Consider the following 25824-nt stretch of genomic DNA (forward strand, 5'->3'; position numbering starts at 1 on the left):
CCACACCCTGCCTGCCTCTTTTGGTCAGAAATAAAATGTTTGATAAACTTTTTAAAATTTCTGCTGCTGGGTACAGGCCAGTAAAAGCAAGGCAACCCAGGGAGTTAAGTGAACTTTTGAGCTTGTCATTATCTCTAATTTATTCTTTGCTACCCTGGATGATGCCTCCCACTGTAAATTCTGAATTCAGAGGAACTTTTGGGTCACCCATGCAGGGGAAGAAAGCTAGTTGTTCCCAGGAGATAGGAGCACTATTCTTTCGTTTATTTATTCAAAATATATTTATACCAAGTTGGCACGTATGTGGAACAACTGGAACTCTCATACACTGCTGGTGGGAATCTTAAATGGTACAATCACTTTGGGAAAACAGTTTGGCAGTTTCTTATAAAATTAAAACATAGGCTTACCATGTGGTCCAGCAATTCCATTCCTAAGTGTTAATCCAAGAGAAATAAAAACATATGTCCTCCGAAAAGGCTTGTACAGAATGTTCACAGCAGTTTTATCTGTATTAGCTAAAAACAGGAATCAATTCTATCAACACAAATTGTGGTATATCCATATGATGGAAAGCTACTACACAATAAAATGGAATATGTTATTGATATGATCAATAGCATAGGTGAACTTCAAAAACATTATGCTGGGACTTCCCTGGTGGCCCAGTGGTTAATAATCCACCTGCCAACGCAGGGGACACAGGTTCGAGCCCTGGTCCGGGAAGATCCCACATGCCGCAGAGCAACTAAGCCTGTATACCACAACTGCTGAGCCTGTGCTCTAGAGTCCGTGAGCCACAACTACTGAGCCCGTGTGCTGCAACTACTGAAGCCCGGGCTCCTAGAGCCCGTGCTACGCAAAAAGAGAAGCCACCGCAGTGAGAAGCCCCTGCATCGCAACAAAGAGTAACCCCCGCTCACCACAACTAGAGAAAGCCCGCACGCAGCAACGAAGCCAAAAATAAATGAAAAACAAACAAACAAAAAAAGCAGTTCAAAAACATTATACTGAGTGAAAGAAGCCGGACACAGAAGTGGACATACTGTATGATTCCACTTATATGAAATTTCACTCTGCAGTATATAAAGCATAATATGGGCTGCCAGGAGTTGGGTGAGGGTGTGGATTGAGAAAAGAATGATTGAAACTCTCTGTATCTTGATTGTAGTCATAATTACAGATGTCAAAATTGTACTGTGCACTTAAAAGAGCTGTTTTGTTTGTAAATTATGCTTCAATAAAATAAAATAAATAGGGTAAAAAAGAAAAAATATATTACGCTATAGATCACTCAACTAATAAGGCATACGAAGCATTCAGCAAGTATAAAAATCTGACTATGATTCGTCAGTACATTGTGTGCAGGTCAGGAGCAGAGGGAGAAATATGGCTTTTTTTTTTTTTTCTTTCTGCTTACAAAAATAATCCACTTGTAAGAAGTAATTCTAAGTCCTATAAACCCAACATTTCAGAGGCCACCACTGGAAATGGATTATTCCTCCAGTTTATTTCTAAGCCTATTCTAACGTATATTATTAGAGAATCCTATTAAACATATTTCGCTTCTCAACTTTCTTCTTCATAAAACAATATATTTCCCGTATCTTCATACTTACTTCTTTTTACTTTTTGTATAGTTCCATTGAAGTATAATTTAACTGGTCTTCTTTTGAGGGATCATTTGTTGCTATTTTCATTCCTTTCTTTTTTTTTTTTGCTCAGTGCAGCATGCGGGATCTTATTTCCCAAACCAAGGATTGAACCCATGCCCCCTGCAGTGGAAGCGCAGAGCCTTAACCACTGGACCGCCAGGGAAGCCCATCCTTTTTTTATTCCTGAAAACAGTTATAGCCATCCTTGTAATTACACAGCATGAGGATTCCTATATGTAAGTTGGTTTCCTAGAAGTTTGTTGGTCAAGTTGCTTGGTTAAAATGAATAACAGTTTCAAGGAGGGGAAAAATGATTCCTTTTCTGTTGCTGTGGCTGCAGGACCTCTGTGGGGCGGGGCTGGGGAGGAAAGGAGATACACGTTCTCAGAATGCTTTATCAGACAAGATTATTAATTACAAGGCAAAAACCCAACTCTGGCTTATCAGTGAAAATGGATTTTTGTTGAAAGGATTCTATTTAGTTCACAGAATTGGGGGAAACTTTTGTTATAAACTGAATAACATTTTGTGGATCAGTTTGAGACTGGAACCACCACTGTAACACTGCTGCTATGGGAAAATCTGTTTCAAAGTTCAGACACCTGTTTACAAATAACCTGAATTCACTGCAGTCGGAGACCACACCTAATTAATTGTTGTGACCCAAAAAGACTGTGGACTCTCACCGTGGCGGTTGGGTGGTCTTATACCTTAACTGTTCTGTTTCACCCCCAGCTGGGTGTACTTATTCAATTCTGATACTAACCATCTGTAGTTAGCACCTGACTCCAAAGTTGTATGGGCTCAGTCTCTGTGATATGGCGATATAATAAGAAATAAATGTTTGGACTTGTCCTAGTTCCTGGCCTAAGAGCTTCTAAAACCCTTGGAAAATTCCCTGAGCCGTTAGTGGTGAGAAGAGTTTTTTGTTACTCATTATAAGCTCCTTTCAACCATACTTGAGTTTATACTAATGAGTTGACTCTTGGTGGGTTCCTAGATAGCTTGAGGGTGAGGGCTGGTTACCAGATGAATCAACCATGTGATTAGAGCATTGGAATTTTTAGTTTCACCTTACGCCCACCTCCCAAAGGGAGAGGGGCTGGAGATTGAGTTAACCACAAATGGCCACAATGATTTAATCAACCATGCCTGTGTAATGGAACCTCCATAAAACCCCCTGAACTATGGCCTTCAGAGAGCTTCCATGTGTCAGGAGGGTGCCTCACTTCAAGTCCACTGGGACAGACACTCCTGTGCTTGGGACCCATCCAGACCTTGCCCTATGTACCTCTTAGTCTGGCTGATCAACTGTACCCTTTATGATAAACTGATAAACGTAAGTAAAGTGTTTCCCTGAGTGCTGTGAGCCAATGTAGCAAATTATCAAATACGAGGAGGGAGTTGTGGAAACCTTCAATTTATAGCCGGTTGGTCAGAAGCGTGGTCACAAACTGGGCTTGTGACTGGCATCTTAAGTGGGGGAAGGGGGAGCAGTGTTGTGGGACTGAGCCTTTAACTTGTGGGATCTGATGCTAACTCCTCAGGTAGTTAGTGTGAGAACTGAATTAAATTGTAGGATACCCAGCTGAAGACATTTGTTGTCAGATGTTAATTGCTGTGAGTGAAAAACATCTTACTAGTTCTCAACAAGATGGCCCTCATGTCAACTGCTAGCCACATTTGGGGGTCCCCAGACCAACCATACTTCTGACCAACTGGCTACAAATTCAGGGTTTCCCATGACTCCCTTAGGTTTGATAATTCACTAGAAGGACCCACAGAACTTGGGAAAGCACTAAACTTACAATTACAGCTTTATTATAAAGCACTAAACTTACAATTACAGCTTTATCAGAAAGCATAGAGATCAGGAACGGCCAAATGAAGAGACACATAGGATGTAGCCTTTAGGGGCAACACAGAGCTTTGGTGCTTTCTCCCTGTGGAGTCAGGGTGAGTCACACTCCAGGCACACAATAGGTTCACCAACCAGGAAGCTCCCACCAGCCTAAGTGCCCACAGTTTTTATTGAGGTTTCGTCACCAAAGGCACGATAAATGAAATCACTGGTCACGTGACTGAACTCAGTCTCCAGACCTCTCCCCTCCCTGGAGGTGGAAAAGTCCAATCCTCTAATCGCGTGATTGGTCTTTCTGGTGACCAGCCCACTATTCTGAAGCTATCTAGGGGCTCAATTTGAGTCACCTCATTAGCATAACATAGACACTTCTGTTGCTCAGGAAATTCCAAGGTTTTTCTGTGCCAGGAACCAGGGACAAAAATCAGAGACATTATATTCTTTATTATACCACAGCAGTATCACACTCATTGTCATTACCATTGTGCTTGTCTCCCTGGTAAGCTTCTGGGAAGGCAGGGAGCTTGACCTGTTGTTTGCCACATATGGTGCCCTCTTTAAATTTGCTGAGCAAATCAATGAGGCTGGTGCTGATGTAGTTCTGGACTTCAGGTATTGGTTATGCTGTATTCAAAAACAGCACCTTGTAGCCAAAATATCTATCAACAGGGAACTAGTTGAATAAATCACGGCACATCATACAATGGAATCACTACTGAAAAAGTATGAAGATGCTCTAGATAGATGTGCTAATAATGAATAGATCTCTAAGGCAGAATGTGTAGTACTACAAAAAAAAGTCAAGGTGCAGAACAATATAGAATGGTATGTTCTCTTTCACATACAATGAAAAGTGTTTAAATCCTAACTGTACAGCCTAGTGACCATTTACTAATTAATACATCCGTGTTTACCACTTTGCAGATCAAGTTATAGAACATTTCCAGGACTTGGAAATCTTTCTCATATTTCCTTGCAGACCATACTCTCCAAATGGGAACCATTATTCTAACTTCTCTCACCCTGGATTAATTTTGTCTGATTTTGAACTTTATATCTTTGGAATCAGAGAATATACTGCCTATTTAAACTAAGCATTCTATCCTGTTATAAATAAATAATGCTTTGTGACCTGCTTCTCCTGCTTACCACTATGTCATGAATGTCTTGCATTTATAATCTTCAAAAAAAATGATGACTTTAAATTGTTGCATTGTAAATAATATGTTCTCTGCTATATTTAACTATCCTATTTTTTTTTTTTTTTAATTCATGAGGGAGGAGTTCAGAGAATCCATACAGGCAGCAAGTGGAGAAACTAGAACCCAGGCCTGCGTGATAGGCACTCACTTTTCCACTGCAAAAAGCAAAGTGCTCAAATATGGGCAGAGTCTTGCAAATGTCTTGCACGAGGGCATTATAATAGCAACAAGAATGACTAATAAGTATTAATGGCTCATGACAAGAGAACAAATGCTATTAATTATCTTAATATATAAGGCATATTAGTAATGTGTGTACAGAATTATTCATGCAAATATGATTAGCCTGTGTCAGGAGCAGTTACTGGCCGCAGACCTGGGCTCACAGCCCCGGTCTCTGCCCCTCCTTCCAGATGTGCATGGGTTGGGACTTCCAGGGACACGCCCCCGTGGAGCTCTGAGGAGCCAATCGGAGCGTGGAAGGCGGGGCTCTGGGAGCGACAACGGTGCTATCCAATGGTCAGAGAGTTTGGGCCACCCCTGGCCAATGGGCGCGCTCCTCCAAGACGGTCGGAAGTGGTGAGGCGGCTCCGGGGGCCGTTGTTCAGCGCGGGGGCTGACTGAAGAGGCTCAGTGGCTTGGCTGGCTGGTCGGTTCGGCGTCGTTCCTCTCGTCCCAGGTGAGAGAAGCGGTGGCCAGCGCCTGGGGAGCCTCCTGCGGCCTCCAGTTCGGGAGGAGGCCGGCATCCCGAGGGCGGGGTGTGTGAGCGAGGGGCTTCTGGGCCCGGGGGTCGCGGGGGGTTTCTCGTAAGGAGAAAGATGCCCGCGCCGCGGCGTCTCCCCTGGCCAGTGGGGGAGGCCGTACTTTCTTCTCTGGAAACTGGAGCTTCGACAGCCCCTGGCGGCACCGCCCCTTCCAGGCCTTGGCCGCGGGGACTGGGAGGCGGCCGTAGTTCCGAGCGCCGCCGTGGGCACCGCGCCCCGGGCGGGGCTGGGCCCGAGCCCCGAGCTGCCAGCCTCAAGGGTCGCGGATGGCCTCGTGCGGACTTTAGGCCGACGGGCCCGTGTTCGAGTCACCACTCGGAACAACTGTGCGACGGCTGTCTTCCCTGGACTTCCTCTTTCGCGGTCTCTGAAATGGGGATGATGGCTTTCACCTCGTAGGGTTGTGGTCTGGATTAAAAGATTGTCCATGTAAAGCGTTTAGCAATCATTGAACACACAGTAAATGGCAACTATTATTTGTGAAGCTGGTGCCCTCTCCACTCCCCATCTCGGACGCCCCCTGGGAGGGGGCAGTTGGAAACCGCCTACTCCTGGGTGTGGACCCTGCGGTGATGTCTCCACCCCCTCGGGCACAGGAAATCCCGGGGGTGCTGGCTGACCCCCTAAGAGGGGCGCCTTCTAAGGTTTGAAGGAAACTTATTCTACCAAAGCGCTTCCATGCATTCGCTCATTTACTCCTCCCAGTGACTCTTTAAAATATTGTCAGTTGTCTGCGTGAGGAATCTGAGGCTCAGGGAGGTTAAATCACACATCCACTGAGCGGCAGAACCAGAATTGGCCCTCAGAGGGGCCGACTCCGAGCCCTGCGAGTCACCCCAACTCCCTTGCTGCTGGAAAACCGGGCACTTCCCTCATCCGAGGCTCTTACCTTGCCTTAGTGGGCTGGAATAATCTAAAGTAAATACAGGTATTAAAGTTGCAAGGGCTTTGCTTTCTGTATTGACATCTTGTTGAGAAAGAAGGGAAAATTTTCAGTGATGAAACCTGGCAGACACGATCTCAACTAAATGATAAAAGTTAGCATCATCCGTAATAATAAGACTGTTAACATCATGTGCTTTCTGATATAATGCACTGAGATGAGCACAACATCACTTCTATGATATTTCTGTCCAAAATGTATTAATCATGAGAAAACATCAAATGAACCCAAACTGAAGTATATTCTACAGAATAACTAGCCAGCTCGTTTAACAAGGTTATGCAAGATGAAAGGCTGATGGAATTCCCTGGTGGTGCAGTGGTTAGGGCTCCGTGCTTCCACTGCAGGGGGCACAGGTTCGATCCCTGGTCAGGGAATTTAGATCCTGCGTGCCTTGAGACCAAAAAAAAAAAAAAAAAAAAAAAAAGGAAAGAAAGAAAGACTGAAGAAATCTCCCAGATCAAAGAAGATTAAGGAGAAATAACAGCTAAATGCAATATGTGACTCTGGATTGCATCCTGAACCAGAGAAAGGGCATTAGTGGCATTATTTGTGAAATTAACTAATTGTAGATTAGTTTTTAGTATTGTATTAGTGTTAGTTTCCTGCACTTGGTCATTTTACTATGGTTATTTATGATGTACTGGGTGAGAGGTATGTGGGAATTCTTTGTGCTGTTTTTGCAAGTCAAATTATCTTAAAATGAAAACTAAAAAATCAAAAGGTAAAACCCTAGTGTGTTGGGTATTAAATGAAATGCACTGGTTTTGGTGACATTTTCTGTGCACTGTTTTTTTTTGTTTTGTTTTTGTGTTTTGCATGTCATTCTTAAAGTAAAATGAAATTGAAAGCTCATACTTCTTCCTTTGTTGTTTTCAGGAACAGCTAAAGATGGCTGAATTTCTGGATGGCCAGGACACTCGACTGTGTGACAACTGGTAAGAAATCTAAGAAATGTTCTTGGAATGAGGACAGTTCTTTAAAGAGTTGGTTTATTTATTGGCAGGTTAAATTTGGAGCGATATAATACGTTGTGCAAATATGTGGGACTAAAGCTTTTTTAACAATTTTGGATAAAATTGCCTGTTCTAGAAATTCGACAACATGGTTGGTTTAGGTAGCACAGAGTAGTGACTAGAATGATGGGATGAAGGCTCAGGGCTCTGGTTCCTACCATTAATTAGTTAATGACTTTTGGCAAGTCACTTGACTGCTTTGAAACCTCACTTTTCTGACCTATAGGTAAGGGAATTTATTTTTTGTCTTCCTGGAAAAATATTGTACTTTTTAACTTTTTTTTGCTTTTTAAAAAAAAAAAATTTTATTTATTTGGCTACACTGGGTCTTAGTTGTGGCATGCAGGATCTTTAGTTGCGGCACATGGGCTCTTAGTTCTGGCATGTGGGATCCAGTTCCCTGACCAGGGATCAAACCCGGGCCACCCCTGCATTGGGAGCGCGGAGTCTTAGCCACTGGATCACCAGGAGAGTCCCTGCTTTTTAAATTATGCTGAAAAATATAATGAAATGTTTGGACTAGAGCAGTGTTTTTTAAAGTGCGTTGCCAGGATTTCCCTGAATGGCTACAGTGGCTGTCTTGAGGTTGACTGGGAGCAAGGTTTAGTGTGAACTTGGCTCTACATGTACAATCAGAGCAGCTCAACGGTTTTTTTTTTTTAATATATATATAAATTTATTTTATTTATTTATTCTTAGCTGCGTTGGGTCTTCGTTGCTGCGCACTGGCTTTCTCTAGTTGTGGTGAGCGGGGGCTACTCTTTGTTGCGGTGCGCGGGCTTCTCACTGCAGTGGCTTCTCTTGTTGCGGTGCACGGGCTCTAGGCGCCGCAGGCTTCAGTAGTTGTGGCACGTGGGCTTAGTAGTTGTGTCTCACGGGCTCCAGAGTGCAGGCTCAGTAGTTGTGGTGCACGGGCTTAGTTGCTCCGTGACATGTGGGATCTTCCCGGACCAGGGCTCGAACCCATGTCCCCTGCATTGGCAGGCGGATTCTTAACCACTGCGCCACCAGGGAAGCCCCAGCTCAGCTGTTTTTATAAAGGATTTTGCTGAAGGAATGTTCCACTGCTTTAAAAAAAAAAAAGTCTAGTCAAAGTCTTCCAGCAGTCCAATTTAATCATTATCATTTCATGATTCCAAAACTGTTAGTGGAAAGACTGGATGCAGACTTGAATGTCAAGCTTTCTTATTTTGTTGTTTTTAACCGACAGGAGTGACAAGAAAGAGCAACTCTTTCTTGCTGAAATGAAACTTAAGAATTCAGCTAGTAATCAGCCGATTCCTGGTTGGGATTTCTCAAGAACCTGGTATTTCAATGATATACAAGTTCCCTTACTGAAAGCAAAAGAAAAAAGCAAAGCAGAACTATCTGTGCTATGTTTAACTTACCAAACTGTGTTAGAAGGTGAGAGATTTTTTTTTTTTTAAAGTCAGTCACAGACCTCATTTTTTTTAAATAAATTTATTTTTAAAATTTATTTATTTATTTATTTTGGCTGTGTTGGTTCTTTGTTGCTGTGCGTGGGCTTTCTCTAGTTGCGTCGAGCAGGGGCTACTCTTTGTTGCAGTGCGCCGTCTTATTGCGGTGGCTTCTCTTGTTGCGGAGCACGGGCTCTAGGCGCACGGGCTCAGTAGTTGTGGCGCATGGGCTTAGTTGTTCTGTGGCATGTGGGATCTTCCTGGACCAGGGCTCGAACCCGTGTCCCCTGTATTGGTGGGCAGATTCTTAACCAGCGCCACCAGGGACGTCCAGAGATTTTTTTTTTTCTGTTTTGAATGGTTATTAATTATTGGTTCAATTTCATTAATAGATATAGGCCTATTCAGATCATCTATTTCTTCTTTTTCTTTTAATTAAAAGTTTATTTTATTTTTTACAATTTTTAAAGTTACTTTCCATTTACAGTTATTACAAAATATTGTCTGTATTCCCTGTGTTGTACAATACATCCTTGAGCCCATCTTACAATACTTTGTACCTCCTGCTCTCCATCCCCTATATTGTTCCTCCCCACCCCCCACTCATAACCACTAGTTTCCTCAGTGTGTCTGTGAGTCTGCTTCTTTTTTGTTATATACACTAGTTGGTCATATTTTGTTAGAGTCCACATGTAAATGATATCATACATTTGCAACTATTTTCTCCCATTCAGTAGGTTGTCTTTCTTTTTTTTTAATCATTTCTTTATTTTTTTTCCCATGTTCAATATTAGTTATCTATTTTATACATATTGGTGTATACATGTCAATCCCAATACCCCAATTCATCCCCCCGCCCCGCCACTTTCCCCTCTTGGTGTCCATGCATTTGTTCTCAGAGATGTTGATAAGGAAAACAGTTTGACCCAGATTGTTGAAAGGTTGAGCCGGATAAAAATTTTTCTTTTTTTATTGCCTTTTTCTTTCTGCTCAGCTTCTTGGCAGCATTAGGATATAATCAGAACAACTGCTGGTCACAATATTCTTTCCCTGCATGGAATTAAGATTTTATTTCTGTGAGGGTAGGGTGTCTTGCCTTATAGGGTATTTTTTTCTACTGTGCTACTATCACTTTTGCCATTTTAAAACTATTGTAGCTCTATTTAGGTTTTATGTGTACTGTTCCTGATGCAAAGTGTAATAATCAATGATACAAGTATTCACAAGGAAACATTGTGATTTTATAAGAAAACAGACAAATTGGCTTTAACATCAGTTAAGATATTCTTATTTTATCAGTCCACTCCAATATGAAGGAATTTCAAACCTAAGACAGTATATAAATAACTATGCTAAGAGAGTTTAAAAAAAAGGGGGGGGTAAGTTAATGGAAAGCTAATGAAAACAAGGTTATTCAAAGCCAAAGCAATTTATTTAAAGAAAAAAAGCAGATTAGCATGGAAAGCTGACTAAGCCAGCACAAACCTCCCGTCTGAGTAGCCCTGTTTAAATTCCAGGTTTTAAAATTTTGTCTCTAGAGCCATATTCCTGTTGTTCCTTAAGAAAAGTTAAGGTACTCATCAAAATATGAGCTGCGATTAAACCTGCTGGGCCAGTAAAAAGAATAGTTTGTTGTGATTGAAGATGTTTTTTGCATGTTATCTCTTTTCTTACTGTACTGTCCGATTGATGGGAGAGTTTGCGTCTAGGGAACAGAAACTTCAGTGTTAGAAGGCTTCGACTTTTTATTTTTGCATGGCTCGATGTGTTTAGCATTTGGAAGGCTACTGGGGATTTTTCTGAAAGCCTTGGCTTGCCTTTCATTCATTTCTATCTAAAATGAAATTTCATCTCTAACTTGGCTAGTCCTACCTTGGGGCTTTTAGCAGTTTTATCTAGAATGGAATTGTGTTCTCATTTATGTCACTTAGAATGTCTTGCTTTTATCTGTAGTTAGGTAGCAAGTATATTGGTATTTTGTCTGGTTAGTACATTTGGCGGAACTACCTTGGCAGTTAAATTTAAAAAGAAAGCAAAACCATCAGGCAACTGTTTCATGTAATTGTTGAAAATAGCTTTTATCTTTTTCTTTCAAGGTTTCCCAAGAGGTGAAAATGTGTAATAGTAAATGCTCTGTGACCTAACCTGACAGCTGCTTTTGATTCTTGCTTCTTTATGTTATGGTCCTTAATATTTTTTAATTCTAAAATTTTAGTGGCATTATGTATGTAGAATGCTCTATGTCAAAATAGCCCTGTAAAATAAAAACTATAGACATTTATTTTCTTGACTTTAAAAGAAAATTATTGTCAAAATTATGAAAAAAGAATGTAGAATCTCAGCACTGTAAGCAGTAGTTACTGGCTTTAATTTTTTGTGGCATTTGTGCACATAGGATTTGCAATCAGGATACAGCTTTGCTTCTTGCACTTTGTTGGTGTACCATATTTAACTAACTGTTCCCTTAGAGTTTAGATATTTTTAATGGTTTTCAGTTTTTCACCATTTTATGACACTAATGATAATCTTTGTGATCCCAAGAGTGGAATTACTGGGTCTTTAACATGTAATTACAGGGTCTTTAAATACTCTTTAAGCATATAATTTTATGGTCCTAGAGATGCATTTGTAGACAGTTTATTTTTAAAATTTTTTTATTATTAAGTTAATTGATTCATTTATTTATTTTCAGCTGCGTTGGGTCTTTGATGCTGCGCGCAGGCTTTCTCTAGTTGCCGGGAGTGGGGGCTATTCTTCGTTGAGGTGCGCGGGTGTTTAGTAGTTGTGGCTCACGGGCTTAGCTGCTACGCGGCATGTGGGATCTTCCCAGACCTGGGCTCGAACCCATGTCCCCTGCATTGGCAGGTGGATTCTTAACCACTGCGCCACCAGGGAAGTCCTGTAGACTGTTGAAAAGCAGTGGTTTTATACTACCACTAGCAATATTTTAGAGTACTAGTTTCATAACATCTTTAATAGTGGGACTACTTTTAATATTTATTAGTTTAATAGAGTTAGATGATAACTTTGATTTATAGCTCCTTCCACTATATATTTTAATATTCCACAGTTTCGAAAATCTTAGGCTGGGTTAATTTAAAACCAGTGGTTTCCTTAGAAAGCTGGGAATTTTAGAGAAATAGGGGAAGTTAAATGTATTGAAACATTCATTGGTCATTTCCGTCTTCATCCATTTGAGTTTTCTTCCCATCTCTCACACTTGACTGTTATTCTGTATCACCTTCCAGTTTTGGTATGAGAGCTGCCTTGATAGTTCTACCTTTGGATAAAAATGAATTTGCATTTTTTGGTGTCTTGGTCTTTGAGATTGGGAGTATGACTATCGCTGGAGGCACATTATTCATCCTACTTTGAAATGTTTCTTAGACTATGTATGAAGATAAAAACTATTAAAGAGAAATAAGCTACCTACAACTTAACGTGGGAGAAGGTTTCTGTAGTATTCAGCTTCAGAGGCAAAATGGGTTATTAAAGATTTGTTGTGTAACTATATTTATCCTGTTCAGTATTTTATTTTATGAAAATTTATTCTAGGTGACATACAGGCACATTCTTTTAATGCATCCTTTAGTTAGACTGTGAAATTGGAGCTTTCTAATGGTCATAACCAAATGAGTGAAAGGAAGGCCTTTGAATATTATGTGCCTCTAGTTTGAGTGTATATGTACTCTGGGAGAGGGGTTCAGGATTTCATTTTTGTACATTTCTGCAGTGAAGTTTATACCAACCCAGCCACAGAACTTGGTCCCAATTAGCGTCCAGCCTGCCTTGAAAGACAGGTTGGACATAAAGGAGGCAAGTTCCCCTTCCTCCACTGACAATCCCAAAGTTGGCATCTGCTCCTTTTGGTTTGACTTTTAGTGGAATAAAATCTACTGAGATTAAAGCTACCTGAGACTGAGAGTGAAAATAAATGGTAGGCTGTTTTTTAAATAATCCTGGAGTGGATCATTATGCTTTGGGGCATGGATGGTTTTGGAAGAGCCTAGCTCAGCTAGCTCTTCTGGCATCTGACTTCATGTTGTTGGTTGTGATAAGCTCTGACATCTAGAAAGTGAGGCTGAGCTTTTAGAGATAGTGCCTAGCACTGATAACTCAGAGTGTTGCACAGAAGACTCAAAACCTTCAGGAGTTAATTCTTGAAAAGCAGGGGTAGTAACAGTCGTAAGAGCTTATACACTAGATACTCACTAAAGATAAATAATGGAGACTAAAGATTGGACAGGACAGATTTACGTGTGATACCTCTGGGCATAGATGTCAGTAATTCTTGCCTCTTTCTTTGATCTATTTCTATAGCAAAAAAGAAATTCCTGTGTTTAACTTTACCATCCATGAGATCCACTGTCAAAGGAACATTGGTATGTGTCCTATCTGCAAGGAACCATTTCCCAAATCTGACATGGAGACTCACATGGCTACAGAACACTGTCAGGTGAACCACCAAGTACTTAGATGTTAATAAATGGATTATACTTGCTATTGTGTAATAGCAAGTGAGCATGTTGTCACGAATAACTTACTGATTCTTGCTTCTTACCCTAGGTGACCTGCAAATGTAACAAGAAGTTGGAGAAGAGGCAGTTAAAGAAGCATGAGGTTAGTTGCCCTGCACTGTGAAGGCAGTGAATTACCATGGGGCCAATTCTATTGAGATTACAGAGCCACATGCAGAGCAGAAAGCCAGTGTTGTGTCTTTGTTCTCCACCAGCTCCATGCACACTGCCTCTCAAAGCCTATTTGAGACTTTGTTTGCTGCCAGATTTGACTGCATGGCTGCTGTGCTTTATGCTCAAGCCTCAGAGCCTTTCCCTTTGGAACCGAGTCATTTCTCCTGGGGTTTGTTTATTGGCAGGCTCACTTGAGTGCTAAACCAAGCCTGGATTGCCGGTGTGCTACGACCTCTAGCACACAGCCTGCCTTACATCTTGTAATTTCATTTTGACTTCTTGATCACTTGGATGACATGCTGTTTATACCCAAAGAAATTCTCAGAGAGCATTTGATGAGAGAATATCGTTTGGTCCCTAGTTGAGATAAAATTGGCTGTAGTTGAATGAGTATGTGTGTGTGTATATATATATATATTTTTTTTTTGAATGAGCATATTCACCAGTTAAAAATCCCGACAGCTATTTAGTTGGTGGTCATGCATGAGTGTGTGTACATATGTAAAAATTCATCAAGGTATGCACTTATGATTTGTGCATTTCGTTCTGTGTATCTAAAAAAACTATTAACTTATTAATTTATAATTTTAAAAGGTGATTCATATTCAATGTAGAAAACTTGGAAAATATAAAAAGAAAGAACTACTCATGACCCCACAGCTCAGAGATAAACATCTCATAAATAATTTAGCACTCTTACTGTCATTATTTTTTCTAAGCATTTGACTTATGTTTTACTAGGCCTCACCAGCAAAAGGGGGGTTATGATTGAGGTCATATTAACAATAATAATAAGTATTTCTTTGGCTCTTAACATCTACTTGCTGCATAAAACAACTCCAATCAGTTGTCCCCCTCTTCTCCTTTTTCTCCCAGCTATTTCTGGGAGTCATATGGTGATAACACCAATCATTATAAAGGTACTAGTACAAAGTATTTCCTAACATTCCTGCATGTCAGGCTATGACAGTTGTAGACCACAGATTAAAGAGTTAAAAAAAAATTCTCCTTTAAAAAAAAAAAGTTGACACTTTATTTGCTGTTCTTGTGAGTTATTAGCAATTTTTAGGGTTGTTAACAAAGTACTTTATATTATGTGGTGTGTGCCAGCAATTATTTGCTCTTTTGCTTTTGAGTAACTTAAATCAGTGGCATTTATCTGATGAAACTTTTCTTTAAAAAAACATCTTTCTGAATTGATATTATAGCTACATGATATATAATTTTAAAGCCACAAAAGCATATATGTAAAAATTATCTCTCTTCCACCCCTATTCCTAAGCACTCTTTGTCAGTTTCTTATGTTTTCTGTAAGAGATATTCCATGCATATACAAACAGTGTGAAAAATGTTTGAAGTATCATTTAGAATAAAACTTGGGTTTAATTTGTATGAGAAGAAATTTTGCTCTTTGACACAGTGGTTGTAAAGTGTCTAAACTTTAGAAATGATGTTATATGAAAGTTCTGAGTTTAAGTTCCCAAGTTTTGGAATGTCCATATCATAGTAACATATTCTTTCATATCTTTTTAAAGAAATATTAATTATTTAGTGCTTTAGTGACAATTTCAAATTAAGTATAAAAGTTTTGTCCTTCATCTGCTGAATACATTCACATTCTTGGGGTCATCTTCATTGGTGATTCTTGACTTATTTGGTCAATTTAAAGCCAGTGCTGGGCTTCCCTGGTGGCGCAGTGGTTAAGAATTTGCCTGTCAATGCAGGGGACACGGGTTCGTGCCCTGGTCCGGGAAGATCCCACATGCTGTGGAGCAACTAAGCCTGTGCGCCACAGCTACTGAGCCTGCGCTCTAGAGCCCTTGAGCCACAACTACTGAGCCCACGTGCTGCAACTACTGAAGCCTGAGTGCCTAGAGCCCGTGCTCCGCAACAAGGAAGGCCACCACAATGAGAGGCCCGCGCACCGCAACAGGGAGTGGACCCTGGTTGCCGCAACTAGAGAAAGCCCATGCGCAGCAACAAAAACCCAACGCAGCCAAAAATAAATAAAATTTTAAAAAAGCCAGTGCTATATACAAATGTGCAGATTCGAAAAATCAATGTCTTTCTAAAGGACAATCCCTTTTCCTCATTGCCAGGTACTTAAATCGGAGTAGTAAGGGGAAATTGGTCTGGGGGAGCTTTGACAAGCATATATGAATTGCTGTGCTTTTGCTATTTGCTCCTGGGCTTCTCTGGCTGATTTTGGGTTACTTTGTAATGTGTGCACAAAATGATGGTAGGGTGGCTGAGTGAGTAGATTCCTTATAAGACTTTCTTTTCCTTTGTAGAACTTGGTGGCAGGACAAAGAGGGAAGCGGTGACTCTTAAATACATAGAAAACCATGGCAGGCAAAGCTAGGGTTGGAAGAGAATATTTTTGTAAATACTTTTTACTTTCCTTGCCCTGTACTTTATAAAACATGGCCTCTCTTAGATTCACATATTAACTGCCTCATTATTCTGTTTTGCAGGAGACTGAGTGTCCTCTACGACTTGCCCTTTGCCAGCACTGTGATTTGGAGCTTTCTGTTCTCAAACTGAAAGACCATGAAGATTACTGTGGTGCCCGGACAGAGTTATGTGGCAGCTGTGGGCGCAATGTCCTGGTGAAAGATCTGAAGACTCACCCTGAAGTTTGTGGGAGAGATGTGGAGGAAAAGAGAGATGAGGTTGCCGTGCCACCTAATGCATATGATGATTCTTGGGGTCAAGATGGTATCTGGATTGCATCCCAACTCAGACAAATTGAGGCTCTGGACCCACGCATGAGGCTCCCTCGAAGGTCCCTGAGAGCCTTTGAATCAGACCTTTTCCAAAGTAGAACCACCAACCAAAGGAGCATGACAGCCCAGTTTCCAATTCAGAATAATCTATGTGAGTTGTGTTTGGGATTAGAAAACTGGAATGGTATCAGATCTTAGGGCAAGTGGGAACAGGGCTTTGGAGCCAAATAGATCTTAATTATAGAAACCTGATTGTAGCTGGGTAACGTAAGGAAGAATACTTAACTTTCCTATAGATTGGAAAAGCAGAACCTCTTTGCTATTGGATTTTTGTTGGATGACAGTTAGGGTTGATGGATGACAGTGCTGTTAATAGCTGACACTTACTGAGTATACCCTATGTGCTTAAAGGCATTTACAAAGTGCTTTAGATGTATTAACTCATTTAGTTCTCACAACAGTTTTATGAGGGTAGGTGAGTGGTAGAGCTGGGATTTGAATTCAGGCAATCTGACCCCATGCTTTAAGCCATCCTGCTATAATGCAGAAAATACATATAAAATGCCCAGCACAGTGCCTATCTCGTAGTTATAGCTCATTAATATTGTTTATTAATAAAACTGTTAGAATAATAATGGAGGCTTTTATCATGGCACACTTAACATTTGGAGTCCCATGAGCACTGAAGGGCTGGGCCTCTTTTGTTCCTGCACAGATTCCTATAAACCTTGAATATTTGCTAGGCATGGGCTTGAACTAAGGGATGGCACCATCTTTACGTTTCTTGAATACTGGCTTTATTTTTTCTTCCCCAGTGGAAGAACAAGAAAGGCAGGAAAGGAATAGAAGCCGACAGACCCTCAAAGAGGGTGGTGAAGACAGTGCAAACTTGGATTTCATGTTGGCCCTAAGTCTGCAAAATGAAGGCCAGGCCCCCAACTTGGCAGAGCAGGACTTCTGGAGGGTCATATGTGAGGCAGACCAGTCCCGTGAAGGTCCCGGTGCTCTGAATGACATAAGGGGTATGTTTGTTTACTCTGCACTAGCCTCTGTCTCTACAGTTTTTTAAAGTCTTACACTAAACAATTTATATAAAATTGAAAGTTTTTCGTGAGATAGAATTTGTTTTTTTATTTTGTTCATTTGCTTTTCCCAACTCTTATTTATTTATTTATTCATTCATTCATTTATTCATTTACTTATTTACTTATTTATTCATTCATTCTTGCATGCATGCATGAATGCTGCACCAGGTCTTAGTTGTGGTACATGGGATCTTTAGTTGCGGCATGTGGGATCTAGTTCCCTGACCAGGGATCGAACCCAGGCCCCTGCATTGGGAGCGCAGAGTCTTAACCACTGGACCACCAGGGAAGTCCCTGTCATATCTTTAAACATGTTAAAAATACTTATTTTTCTATTGTGTCTGAAAATATGCCTAAAGTCTATTTTTTGCTATTTGCTGTTTCTACTGACGCTCACGGTAGCTTGCTGCTTCCCTCTGTGTGCGTGCATGTGTGCGTGTGTGTGTTTTAACATTAAGTTTTCTGGTGTGTTCCTCTGAGGGTATTTATATATGCTTCTAGCAGGCTCCTGGGGATACTACTGACTGGAATAATTTTAAATTGAAGTTTTGGCCTGGGCTTCTTAAAATCATAAATATGAATTAATGTAAAAACATAAATGTAGATTCTCTACTCAAACCCATGTAAAGGCCAAACTCTGGTTACTGTACCTTAGTAGAGATTTTTCTCTCTTCTATGTAGAGCCAAAACCTAGTTAGGCAAGTTTCCTTACCTCCTCGCATCGTTCACCCTCCCTTGTTCAACAGTCTGACTGAGGCTGTTGTGTTTTGGGATGCCTGGATTAAAATTACTCTTATTTATTGGGGTTGGCCAAAAAGTTCTTTTGGGTTTTTGTACCATCTTACGGAAAAACCTGAATGACCTTTTTGGCCAACCCAATATTTTCTCATTTAAGTTACTTTTATTCAACATCTTTTGTTTATATTTTGTACTGGGAGGGTTTTTCTTTTCAGGATATTTGTCTTCCAGTAATATCCAAGCCTCAGTTTCTTCATCTGTAAAGTGAGGGTCATGTGGATCTACTTCATAACATTTTTCCTGAGGATTGAAATAATGCACAGAAGGTTTTTAGATTAGTGACTAGGGTTATGACACATTTAAATTTCTTCCTTAATTGGAATAGTGGGTAAACTACTACTTTACTGCTTCTCAGGAAATGGTGACAAGTAAATCTCTTTCTGTAGTGCAAGTTTTTTGCTTAGGGTTTGTCTCTTAAACAGTTTCCCTTCAAGGATTTTCAGCCCCACAAATTGCTATGTCTAAGAAATTGCAAAGGAAATCAGACTTTCCTGTCAAACCCCCCAGGGGGGATAAAAGGTAGAATCAGGTTTGTTTTTGTTCGAGTCTGACTGTGTGGCCTGATACCTAGGTGCAGCTGATGAGACCATGTTGCCTTGTGAATTTTGTGAGGAGCTCTACCCAGAGGAACTGCTGATTGACCATCAGGTGTGTTGTGAATTACCTGAGGGCTTTAAGCTTTAGGGAGGAATGTGTGCAGGCCCTATTGGTGTTGCAGGCCACACGAGATCTTGAGCAAACTATTTTAATACAACTCCTGTGATAGGAGTAGCAACTGTGTTTTTAACCCTGGGGTGACTGACATGTGGGCATGAGAACTCAGCCTCATTCCCTCTTGGGCAAAGTAACATTTATACCAGCAGGCCCAGTTGCTGACTCCATTCTGTGGTGATAGTGTACATCTCTACTGACCATCTTGTAATCTGGTCTCATCTCATGGTACATTTGATTTATTGGAGCCATACTGAAGTCCTTGCAGTTCCCGGGAGGGTCAGGGATCTGTTTTGCACTTTACTTTTCTGCCAGCTACCCCGCTTCCTTAACACACCCCTCACTCATAGACTCGGTTCAGACATGACTTTCAGGAAACCATCCTGTGGAACGCTCTGAAGGCTAGGCCAGAGGTCCCACCTGCGTGCTCCCCGAAAGTCCTGTGCCCACAGCTCTCTTAGCCTGTTATCCTCACCCTGTGGTGTCGTCTTGCTGATCCCCTGTTGGTCTGCACCACTCTGCTAAGTTCCTTGAGAACAGGTTCTGGGTTTTCTTAGTTTCTGGAATCTCTTAACGCCTGGTATATGAAAGGTGTCAGGTATTTTGAATGATTGAAGGTTCTTGCGCTATTTAGGAGTGATTAGAGAGTAGCCTTTGTGTTTGAAGAGTGGCTCCACTGATGGAGGCATCCACTTTTCCCCTCAACACTCTTACTCTCTGATTTGGTTTGGCCTAGTCGGGCACTTCCATAGCTGTTAAGTAGTCCCTGTGCTCTGGATGGAACATGCATTCCCCTCGTAAGTGGAACAATACAGCATCTGAATACATCTAGTATTTGGTTTGGGAGTAGCATGAGAAAATCCATTAATAGGGATAACAAAGAATATTTGGGCCTCTCTTACTGTATGACTGTGGGAAGAATCTTGAATCTTTTCAAATTAATTTAAAAAGAATAATCACATAAACACAGTAAAAAAAAAATTAAAACAGTGCAGAAATGTTTAAAATAAAAGCAGAGTGAGTGTTCCATCTATGTTCCTCTGACCCTTTTTAGTCCCTCTCCCCAATATTAAGCATTATTAAAATTTTGTGACTTCTGGAAAATATTTTCAGAATTTAGTTTGTTCCTTAACCTCTGCTTTTTTTTTTTTTTAACCTATGTTTTTTGAGACAGACAAGTTGTAACCCTTCATGTGCCTTACCTCCGATCAGTGTGGGCAATGCTTCTCCCAAAGGGGTGGAGGACCCTGATGTCACCTTCCAGAAGTTGATGCGGCAGGCTGCAAGTAACCAGTTAGACTCCTTGATGGGCCTGAGCAGTTCGCCTCCTGTGGAGGACAGCATCATCATCCCATGTGAATTCTGTGGGGTCCAGCTGGAAGAGGAGGTGCTGTTCCATCACCAGGTAAGAACACTTGGAGGACCTGTCCACTTCTTCCATCCTGTTGATCCTCTGAGTGAACCTGAGGCTTTTAGAGCCAAGAATGCCTCTTTGGCCTTTAAGTTGTGTGCATACCTGATCTGGCTACTGGCCGTGTCCTGTTTTGTGAGCTGTCTGAGGTATAAAGTACCTCAGGCCTTTGGACTTTCTCTGCCTTCTGGCAGTGGAAACCATCCCATCACTAGCTGTGGCCCAAGGAGCCAGGACTCCATTTAAGCAGGCATGGAGGACTTGCCAGAGGGTTTAGAAGAGCATTTCCCTGAGGTCATCGACAATTTCTACTTTTGGGTTCTTCCTGTTGGGGTGGCACTTGCGTCTTGCATTCCAGGAGACTGGGATCTAATTCTAGCTTTGCCATATGGTTGGCCTAGGATAGGTCCCATTCCCTCACTGGGGACATCTGTAAATGAAGGAGTTAAACTAGTTAATCTGAAGTCCTTTTTCAGCTTTTGCAGTCTAGGATGCCGGCATCTTAGTGGAAGATACGTTTTCTGCCCCATCTTGTTTGTTATGGGAGTTAACACTGAAGGTATTTCAGGGGCATTTCTGTAATCAATGCCATATAGCTAGCTGTTGCTAGAACACCACACATTGCATTTCTGTAATAAAGACTTTTGCCTTTGGATCAAGCAGCAGATAAGTCACTGCTTGTTGTCTCCTCGGGAGACTACAAAATAAACAGTGGTGCAAATACTCTATGGTCAAAATGTAGACATGCTTTTCTGGGCTCCTAAGACCAGCCCTTCTTTCATCCCTGCACAAATCAGAGAGTGCTTCTGTCAGTGCTAGTTGGAATGATTGCTCTGTTCCAGGTGTGCTTCCTCTTAGTCCCAGGCCCTTCCTCTCAGTGGTTGTCAAAGTCATCCTGTCCCATCCACACCCCACCCCCCGCCAGCCTCCCCATAAGGTGTGTTCACCCAACCTGCTGTTCCTTCCTCTCCTCCCACTGCTCCCTCTCCTAGGAATGACTCAGTCCAGAGGTACTAATTCTGGTTTTTCTTGTTAGGACCAGTGTGACCAACGCCCAGCTACAGCAAACAAGCACATGTCGGAGGGGATTCCTAGTCAGGATCTCCAGCCTCGACAGACCTCACCAGAGCTGCCCAAGAGGCGTGTCAGACACCAGGGTATTAGCCAGGGCTGAGCCAAGGCTGCAGGTCTGCTGCTGCCTTGGGCCTGCTTCCCACTTCTCATCTGCTACTCTAAAATGGGTTTTACCTTCATCCCAAATTAGCAAGCACAGTACGAGCTCACTGGGGACTCCCTTGGGGCTAGCTGCGGTCCCGTGTTAGACTCAGGTGTCTCGGGTGTGTAGCTTTATAGGGTAACGGCTTTGGGGACAGCCATGAGATATGCTTATCAGTCAGTGCTTATTCAGCCGCTGGTCCCTGTCGGTACACTTAGTGGATGATTGGAAGATAATTTTCAGCCTTACTGTGGCTGCCCTGGGCCCCTGCTTCTAGTTGAAATATGCTCAACTAGAGTAGGGTAATCAAACTTATTATCAGTATTCTTATTATGTAATAGTCTCACAACTAGGCAAGTAAAACTGCTTTTGAAACCCAGTTGCTATTAGAAGCCCAAAGCCAATTAGAAATGATTCTTCAAAGTTTGCTTGTGCACCATTGTTGACTAGTTAGTGAGGACTTAGGCGGTAAGTGTACAGTGTGGATTAATGTTCCCAACCCTGTCCTGGAGACATGGGTTTCAGCATCCTTTAGGGGCGAGGCAGTCATCTTTTACCCAGCATCTTTTGTTCCTGCCTGGAATCCAGCACTAATAGCAAGAGCAGCCTTTTCCCTAAAGCTGGTGCTCTTTTCTCTTCTCAGGAGACCTGTCTTCTGGTTACATGGATGGTATCAAGCAGGAAGTGGCTAAAGGGCCCACCTGTCCTCTCCCTGCCAGCAGACCCACTAACACTATGACGGCTACTTCTAACCGCCTGCCAACATCCACATCAGGCCCCAGGCCTGGGTGCCAGCCCAGCCCTCCTCGCGCTCTGAAGCTCAACAACTTAGACAGCCAGGGCATCCAGGAGCGCAGTCGAAACAGCCATAATGGGGCCCTGGCTCCTGGGCACGTTCCAGTGGTTCACTCCACTCGAAGTCTCTACCCAGAAAACCTTGTGCCCTCTTTCCCCTGTGGGCCTTCAGGGAGATACGGAGCAAGGTGAGAATCAGTAGCCTGGGAGTGGAGCTTGCGGGTGGCTCAGGAGAACGTGGAAGTGTGGACTTCGCTTGTATTGTGGCCTGATTCAAAATGTTCTTTTGCTCTGTGTGGATTTTTATTCATTAGTTTTATCTGCTACTGGAGAGCTGCTTTTGTCTGGTTCCAGCTGTTTCTGTTCTGAGTTTTCTGACTTTTGCTCGGGGCATCTCAGGAACTAGTTTCCAATACTTCTCTTTCAGTGGCAGGAGTGAAGGTGGCAGGAACCCCCGGGTCACCCCCACGACTGCCAGCTACCGCAGCAGAACTGCAAAGGTGAGCGGGATCCAGCCCAGAACGCTCATTGAGGACTCAGAAGTGGGTGGGCTGGTATGGTTCTTGAAGTCAGAGAAGCAGCTGGGCATCAGGCCGGTTGTGGCTGAGGACTGTTCTTTTTCTTTTGATGAGGAGGTTTCCATAGAAGCCTGACATTTCTGGCGCTCTTCAGGAGGAGTGCTGCTTTCTTACTTTCTACGTAAACTTCGTTTGTGTTCTATTGTTCAACAGGCAAAACCCCCCAAGCAGCAGGGAGCTGGGGATGCAGAGGAGGAAGAGGAGGAGGAGTAACAGTGTCTGCAGGGAACTTGCACATCGGTTCCATCTTTCCTGCACAACTTGCCGTGGTGCAGCCCCGCCCCTTGGGCTCTGTGGGCAGGGGCCATCTGACAGATTTAACTTTTTCTAGGCTATGGCCATTTTGTGTCTTTTGAGATTGTGCTGTGGGAGTTTGGGGGTTTGAGGGAGGGTTAGCAGGGAGGCTGTTGAGAATGTTTCAGCTTTAGCTGCTGCCTTTTGGCAGCATAAGTTACGGCCTCTTGGCCCACCAGGGCTTCATCTTTTGACATACTGTCACCACTGCTTCATGGTGCTGTGTGGTCCTGGTGGAAAGAGGGAGGGTTCTGGAAACCTGGTCCCCACCAGTGAGGTGATGCTCTTCCTGTGGTGGCCTAAATTGGGGAACTTCTGGATATCCTCTCCTGTGTACTGCCCATCCTCACTCTAGAATTTGGGCCTCTGGTGTGCATGGAGGAGCTTTGGTAAAGTGTTCAGGCCAGTTGCAATATGTGTTAGGAACGAGGTTTGGAGATGAGTTGAGCCACAGGTGAGCGGACTATGTACGGGATTTGTTTTAATCTGCTTCTTTGGCATTTGGCATCACTGCCTTCTGTTTTCTGATGGGGAGCATGGCTCCTTTGCCTTCACTGCCTTCTGATGGGAAAGGCCGGGGGCTCCCTGTCCCCTCCAGGGCCATGCTGGGCTCTGCACTAATCAGGAGTGAGGCCTAAGCTCATGGCTTGCTCTGAAAACCAAGTATCAGAGCCCCCTCCCCCTCTTTTTATTTTACTGTTATTATTATTATTATAATTATTAACATCCTTGTGATAGAAATAAAGTTTGTACTTGGAGTTCAGCTGAGTCTTGTGGTTCCTTCTCCTGCGTGCTCTTTGGAGACCTTAGGGAGACCACAGTGGACTGGAGTCAGCTCTGAAGAATGGGGGAAGGTGAGCAGGGCTAGGTTTTCTGTGGGCTTCTTGGAACCCCAGCAGATCCAGCATCATCCTTCTCAGAGTGCCAGACATTCAAGGTATAGTTTTCTCTTTTACTGGAGTTGGAGGAAACTGACAGGTGGCTGCAGCTCTGGGGATGATTTGGGGTGGGCTGGGGGCTGCCTTCAACTGAAGAGAGGAAGGCAGATTCCTCAAAAGCCTCAGTCCTGAGAGTTGTTGAACCTTAGCAGCATTATTCATTACCCCTCAGCACCTCATACTTTGCCCTGGACCATCTAATACCTTAGGTCATTTTGAGCTCATTTGTTTTTCTCTCAACAACCTAGTGGGGGTGGGAAAGGTAGGAAGAATTGCCCCAATTTCATATGTGGAAAGGAGTGACTTGCATAGGCTATGCAGCTAATTCATGACAGCTGGGACTTGAATCCGGGTCTGAATTATACTGAGATAAAGAAAAAGGGGGACTTCCCTGGCGGTCCAGGGATTAAGACTCCATGCTTCCACTGCAGGCGGTGTAGGTTCAAAAAAGGGGACGGAACTCAGGCTCATGGCAGTGAAATCGCCAAGTCCCAACCACTGGACCGCCAGGGAATTCCCTATTTATTTCCTCTTCAGTGAACTTTGATGGTTTGTGTCTTTCAAGGAATTTGTCCATTTCAATAAGTTGTTTAACTTATTAACATAGGGTATTCAAAAAAAAAAATAGGGTATTCATAATATTCCCTTATTATTTTAAAAATATCTGTGAAGTTTGTAGTGATGTCACCTCTTTAATTTCATTGGTTGATAATTTGTGTCTTTTCTCTTTCCCTAATGTGTTCGGCTAGAGCAGGGATCTCCAAACTTTTCTTTGATAAAAGCCAAATAGTAAATATTTAAGGTTTTGCAGGTTATACTGTGTGTATTTCAACTACAGTAAGTCCCCTACATACCAACCTTCAAGTTGCAAACTTTCAAAGATGCGAACATGAGTTTGCATGTCCAGTCATATAAGTTCACGTGTCTGGTGTGCATTGTCAGGTGCGTGCATCCTCTACAAGTGGCTGTGTTTCTGTGTACTGTACAGTACTGTATAGAGTACAGTAATACAGTATCTTTATTTCAAGCCCAGGATGTCTAGAAGCAAGCGTAAAAGCAGCGGTGATTTAGCTGGTACTGCTAAGAAGCGCCAGGAATTGGAGGCCCAGAGAAAGGACGAAGAGAGACAAGAGGAAGAAGAAGTAAATGAAGAACCGAAGAGATTCACGATGCAGGAAATGGCAAGGGAATTTTCTTTATCTGAGGAGGCACTGTTAGTTTTTGAGGCACAGGAACCAAATGTAGAACGGTACACGAAGGTTACAGCAACCATTCAAAATGCAATCCAGTGCTACCATGTCACCTATGACGAGAAAAAAGGAGCTAGACATCACCGGATCGTTTTCTCAGGAGGGTAGATAGAATTGAATCCAGCAAGGAACCAGAACCTGTGCCATCAACGTCAGGCATGAGTGAAATAGCAGCTTGCCCTATGTCTCCTATTGCTGGCAATCCTTCAGCTCCACCGTCTCCCACCTCCTCTCCCTCCTCCGGTCAGTAACTCTTCTTGCCTGTTCCCTCGATGCCAGCCTCTGTATGCCAGCTGTTGCACTGTACTACTGTACTTTTCAAGGCACTGTACTGTAAGATTAAAAATGTTTTATTTCTTGTGTTGTTTTCAATGTATTATTTGTGTGAAAAGTATTATACACGTATTACAGTACTATATAGCCAATTGTGTTAGTTGGGTACCTAGGCTAACTTTTGTTGCACTTATGAACT

At 42.4% G+C, this 25824-nt stretch overlaps 1 protein-coding gene across 1 annotated transcript; it reads left to right on the top strand.

The window, feature by feature from the left end:
- Nucleotides 1–5270: 5270 nt before the first annotated feature.
- TRAFD1 (TRAF-type zinc finger domain containing 1) lies at nucleotides 5271–24486 on the top strand. Its single transcript, XM_082353690.1, has 12 exons — nucleotides 5271–5397; nucleotides 7305–7363; nucleotides 13180–13315; nucleotides 13426–13479; nucleotides 16025–16427; nucleotides 17092–17298; nucleotides 18731–18807; nucleotides 20045–20275; nucleotides 21318–21438; nucleotides 22141–22480; nucleotides 22720–22792; nucleotides 23024–24486. Exons 2-12 carry the CDS (start codon nucleotides 7317–7319, stop codon nucleotides 23081–23083), a joined length of 1749 nt encoding a protein of 582 aa, XP_082209816.1. The 5' UTR covers nucleotides 5271–5397; nucleotides 7305–7316; the 3' UTR covers nucleotides 23084–24486.
- Nucleotides 24487–25824: the final 1338 nt, after the last annotated feature.

Source organism: Balaenoptera borealis (assembly GCF_965194805.1).
Source record: "Balaenoptera borealis genome assembly, chromosome: 14".
NCBI classification, from domain to species: domain Eukaryota; kingdom Metazoa; phylum Chordata; class Mammalia; order Artiodactyla; family Balaenopteridae; genus Balaenoptera; species Balaenoptera borealis.